Source organism: Protopterus annectens, chromosome 9.part0 (genome assembly GCF_019279795.1).
Source record: "Protopterus annectens isolate FY-2018-M chromosome 9.part0, PAN1.0, whole genome shotgun sequence".
NCBI classification, from domain to species: Eukaryota; Metazoa; Chordata; order Ceratodontiformes; family Protopteridae; genus Protopterus; species Protopterus annectens.
In genome coordinates, this window is record NC_056743.1 from 1,136,986,471 (window position 1) to 1,136,992,470 (window position 6,000).

Here is a 6,000-nt window from a genome sequence, read left to right on the forward strand (position 1 = left end):
AATTTCAGAATCCTGATCAGAAGAATCAGAAGGAAAATCAGTTCTAGGTCTCTTAGAGGGAGAAGGGTGGCTTCCCCTGATTAGAGTAATAAGGTCTTCAGCCATTCTTGTTTTTTAGGCATAGGGGCCTGACCATGCGGTCTGGGCATCTGTTTTCTAGGCTTGGATAGAGTTTTACGCCTTGAAGAAGAAGAAGAAGATGGCGTCGGTTTAATATGCAAGTCAGTAGGCCTGAATACACCCTCAGAAGCCAGTGCCTGCACAGCGGCTCCAGACCCATCCAAGGTAGAGACATCTGCAGCTTCCACAGTAGAAGCAGCATCTCGCGGCATACCAGACTCTGAATGGGTCTCAGTAGAGTCCTGTGAATCTGAAGTAGCGGGTATCAGTGGCTGCAAAAGCATCTCACGGAGTACCGGCAAACTGGCGACTAGCTTAGGAGAAGTGTTGTCGGCAGCTTTGGACCTATGCGGTCAGTCTATGTCTTTATCTTTGCATTTTTTCAGAAAGTCAGTAGTCGGGTGGCTTACCGAAGCCATTTCTGGATAATTGAACCAAGTACCAAAATATTTAGATGCGAAAATGAACAGACAACAAATAGTTTGAGGTTTGAATAAGGCACAAAACCAACAGCGAGGTACGTCGTGGTCTGGGCCTAAGCAAGGAATACAGTACAAATAAAAATCTTTATGAGGTATTCGCTTTCCACAAGCAATACAATTGTTAACTTTTACTGACAGCGGTTTAGAGCAAGGAAAAAGGATCCCCAATGGGTGCTTAGCTTAGTTGAAGACTTTGGATCTGAAACTCTAAAACAAAAATTTCAGGAGTCGGCCGACCAGCATTTGCGAAATGCTTCTGCTTCGGGCACCGCATGGCAAGAAAGACTGATGTAATGGCGTCGGCTGCATGCTTTATACCTCTGACTACCTGACGTCATGGAAGATGAGACAGCAACCGACGCAGGACCCAAGACTTTGATAATCAGAAAAACTGAGGGCTACCTGCAAGCAGATAACCCAAATGTAATGACTGCAACAGTGAAACATCAAGAGAATCAAGGCTCAGCGCAAAGAACTGAAGGAGGTAAAGTTGTCCAACCCAAGGAAGGTAGGGATGCCCTTTCTCTAGGTAATGAGAAGGCCTTCTCCACAATCTCAAAAACAGAGCACCTAGGGCAAATGAAGTTGATGGTAGAGGAGCTAATATTTCCAGAAATGCTGGCTCCTGCAACCCGGAAAGCACTCCTCCTAAGGATGGACTCAGACCCGAACTGTCCATCATCATAGCACCGAGGGGCAGAGATGGCTCTTGTACATATGATCAATTCTATTCCCCTGAATCCAGCTCCAATGCTGCAGCTGTGACAGTCATCCAGCTCCAAAAGGCTCTGAGCTGGATTACTCAGAAAAGTGAATGGAGTCAAAAAACAAACTGTCTTTGAATCCAATGAAGACACACCCAGGGATCTTGGATCTGAGGGCTGCAGAACAGCAAGTCAGATCAGAGAAGGAGAGATCAAGGAGGAAGTAGTCATAGGTCGGCTCATGGATGTGATGGCAGACGGAGCTGGGAGTGCCCCCATATGGGTCTGAGCACTGAGGAATTTCCTCATTATCCTATCCATGTCAGCTTTGGATGAACTCCTGTAAGATCTGACAGAAAAGGTGGAGGACGGAGGTCTATCTAGAATGTCTATGGAGTGGAACCCTCTACGAAGGGTGAAGGGAGTGGAGATGTGTCTGGATACGGTAGGGGAATAGGTAACCTGTTCTGATGCGATTTTAATTATGAAGTAGATGGATCTAAGGGGTCTGATTGGACTTTTTTGATATTTTAGCAGGAGGCTCCAAGGAAGGAGCCAAAGAAGTTGTGGGCTCTGGTAAACTCTTGCATGAGTCTTTATCTGTGGGAGCTGAGTCACGTTTCCCTCATCATCTTTCTTCGAGAGGTTTGAACTCCAGTTCAAGCAGAAATGGTAGTGTAGGGGAGAAATCCCTTCAAAATAAGCTTGTTCCTCATATTTGAGAAAGCCCTGGAGTTGAAACCAGTGCAAGTGGAGCAGTCCGCATCTAAATATGCAGCTTCTAAACAGTATACGCATTCCTTGTTGGCATACAAGTTTGGTACTTTATGCCCACAGATTATGCATTTTTTGAAGTTGGTAGGTTTATCCACCATAATCAAACCAAAACAGAAAACAAACTGATAAAAAACATATACAAGGCCAAAGAGATTACGACAAATCCAGCTCAACAACTCAAAATGTAATATTAGAGCTTTCGTTTTATTTTATAACAAAACAACTTCTCATCTGAAGTGTTATTGTTACACTTAACTGAAACCCAGAGCTGTGAATACCACCAAAGGTTTCACATATCACACAAAAATATGGTCAAAGTTCTAAATCAGCTCAGTTATTGTTAAAGTTTCTCACCTACTCACTTAATAAAATGAGGAAAGCCACCACTATCATGTCCTTCGCCAAAGATTAGAATATGCTTTATCTTTCACTGCTTTCAGTGCCTTTCCTATGACATTACATGTGGTCCCTGGGTTTAGGATGAGATCTGTTTTTTAGTCTGTCCTTAAGTCAAATTTGTATGCAAGTCGAAACATGTACATGTTTCTTATTAAATGTCACTTAGTCAAATGTTTGCTTCAGCCTAGTATTTATTTTACTTTTCTTTGCATATAAAACACTTCACAAACACTTTCAAATAAAAAAATCTTAAACATAATACTGTACACTGTAGTAATAACAATACTGTAAGCACAGTGTAATAACACTATGTAATAGTACATAAAAATGCAATACAGTATAGTACAGTACAGTAGAACATTCCATACAAAAAAAAATATCTTAAACGTACCTATTTTTAAGCTTCACTTCACATTTCTGTACTACAGGCATTACCCAGAAATGTTTTCCACTCTTTCCTGAACTTTCAGACCTCTGCTAGACCGCCTACTGTCACCTAGACCCCAGTGAGCCGCAATGTCATTTGCCCATTCTACTGTACAATACAGCAACTGCTTCAACACTGTAATGTGCAAGACAGCAGTCTTGACCAATCATTTTGCCAACACAGTGATCTCTTGTTCTCTGTGAAAGCAGAAGTAACAGCTCTAACAAGACGTGTGAGCAGCTTCATAAATGGGGAAAATGGAGAAAAGCAAAGTACAACATAATTCTTCATTTTTAAGGTAAGATTTGGGAAACTAAGGACTTTTATTTATTTTCAAGTTATTTCCGACATTGCGGCAGCCCGTTTTTATCTATTGGTGTCCACATGTTGGATTTTCTGTAACCTGGGGACAGCCTGTACTTTAAACACAAAATAAAATCCTTCAATTCATTCATCCTGGACAATGGAGCAACCCTTCTAAATTTTTAAAGTAACAAGGATCGTGCACTATCATATAGGCTACTGAAAGGCAACCTTTGCCTTGCATGCATAGCTTCAACAGACCCTATTCTGTACACATTCATAAGTTTATTGGTATTATAAACATGCACTAAAAAAATCACAATCACTTTTGAAAACAAAACAGAACATGTTAAAGGGATAAGCATGTTTCATAGAGAACACTGCTTTCATGAAAGTCTTCTACTCTACATTAAGGAAAGCATTTTCCAAATTGTCCATTAAAACGATGAAAAAAAGTCATGGGCATTCAGAATTGCCAATTAGCTGAAACACCTGATGTTCATAAGGATCATTTGCATATATCCCATGTGCCTCTGCTACAAGAGGTTTGGGAGGTCACTCAGTGGAAGTTCTAGCTTTGCCCGAGTTTTCATTTTGGTTTTACTGATTACTCTAATCAAATGAAATTTGGATGAATGGATAAGTAACCTCAAATCCAAAACCAATTTAGCACCCCTGTCCCAAATGGATAAAGGAAACCTGTCAAAACATATCCTTGTTCAGCCCATCTCTGGGTTATTCATATGCAAAATATAAGGGCTAAATATTACAATGGGAATGTAAGGTTATGCTTCTTAAAGGGACAGTCCTAGGGATTTTTTTGTTTTGATTTAACCTTTGTTTACAATTCAGGTTTTCCTTTCTGAGCATGCTCACCATTGGCTGAGGGGGTGGGGGAAGAGTGCCTGAAGGTAGCTTCAAAGGTGTTAGCCAAATTCCATCTCAAATTGCAGTTATACTGACAATATCTCTTCCTGTGAGCCATTCAATAGTTTAATCTGTGCATTTCACATTGAGAAAAGTAGCCTTTCAGTCATTTTATGACCTGACTATTGCTGCTAACACTGCTACTCTAGAAAGCACATCAGTAATGCAAGGCTTTTAAAACATTAGTAAACAGAGTTTTTTGTTTCTTTCATTTCAAATTTTACTCTGTGCTGATTGTGAATCCTGGCCATCTACAACAACTTTATGACATGGCTCTTACCTAAAGAAAGCATCTGAGTCAGGCAAACAGTAGTGGAAACCATATTTCTCTTTCTTTCATGTTTTACTACATCCTGATTTTTGAATACTAAACTGGTGAAGTGACTTTCTAACCTGCTAGTAATTCCATGGAAAGCAAGTATGTGACAGAAGGGTGGAGCATTACTAGACACACTATTCTGTTCCTTTTTCAGCTTGTAGTTTGATATGTGCTGATTTCTGAATACAACTAGACAAATGCACTATTCTTTATGAGCATGCTGCTTACACATCTGTAGAAGCATAACTGATGCAAAATTTAAAAATTAGTATACAGGGATGTCCCTTTTCCCTGACACAGCTTTCTCTATTTTAAATATGTGCCAGGAACTGGGGACATAGTTCCCCAATCCAATGCAAGTCAGAGAGGAACACATATCCAAAGATTAGTTATCCTGGGAGCTGAAACAAGACTGGAACTGTGGATTTACAGGATATTTAAAAGTAAAAAGACATTGTGGGTGGGAATGAAGATGACGTGTCGGTGGACTTCTGTCACTTAACCCGAACCCTAATTTTAAACACTGGGACTGTCCCTTTAAGATCCTCACAGATCGTTAGCCTAGTAAGTACCTATGAAAATACTCATGAATTATACTACCCTTCAGATGGTACAGCCCACTGCAAGACATTTTATCAATGACAAAAAATTACTTTGATATCGTTTGTGAATATATGTTGCTCCCTTCTTTGTAAAAGAACGGTGTCTTTTGGTGATTTGTACAATGAAGTGAAATTTATATATCTATAGCTTATATATACATACATTATATATATATATATATATATATATATATATATATATATATATATATATACATATACATACATACACATATAAATATATATATATATATATTTTTTTATATATATATATATATATATATATATATATACATACACACACACATATATATAAAAAATATATCTATATATATATATACATATACACACATACACACACACATATATATATATATATATATATATATATATATATATATATATATATATATATATATATACACACACATATATATATATATATATATATATATATATATATATATCTACATAGGTATATACATAGGTTCATAGGTTGGTACTAGGCTATCAGCCCTAGGGCCTATACAGGCCTAGCCATAACAATTCTCTGGCTATTTCTTCCCACACTATTTACTTCCCTGGACCCCTGTCTAGCAGGACGACTGACGTGATCCCCGGGGTGGATTTCCTTTCTCCCATCCAATCGTCAAGGTTCCTTTTGAAGACGGCCAAAGAGGCACTTTGCTTGACATGTATGGGTAATCTATTCCAGAGTATGGGGAGTCTCTGGGTCAGAAACCTACCCCTCCAGCATATTTTGTTTATTGTGATTACAAGGTTTAGATCTCTGGAGCGTGTGGCGCTGAGGGATTGTGATTTCTTTAAGTGTAGCATGTCCAACAGCTCTGGGTTTGACATGGCCTTGTATGTTAAGCAGAGACCGCCTTGGAGTAGACGATATGCGACAGAGTATAGCTGGAGTGTTTTAAGGCGGTCA

The 6,000-nt window shown here is 39.0% G+C and overlaps 1 protein-coding gene across 1 annotated transcript in view; it reads right to left on the reverse strand.

Annotated features, from left to right (window-relative positions):
• Nucleotides 1–6,000, reverse strand: part of TMEM132A (transmembrane protein 132A) — a 520,664-nt gene that overhangs the window by 182,598 nt on the left and 332,066 nt on the right. The window contains exon 9 of the mRNA XM_044082204.1: nt 3,029–3,149. Within this exon, the coding sequence (XP_043938139.1) occupies nt 3,029–3,149 (121 nt within the window). The remainder of the gene's footprint in view (nt 1–3,028; nt 3,150–6,000) is intronic.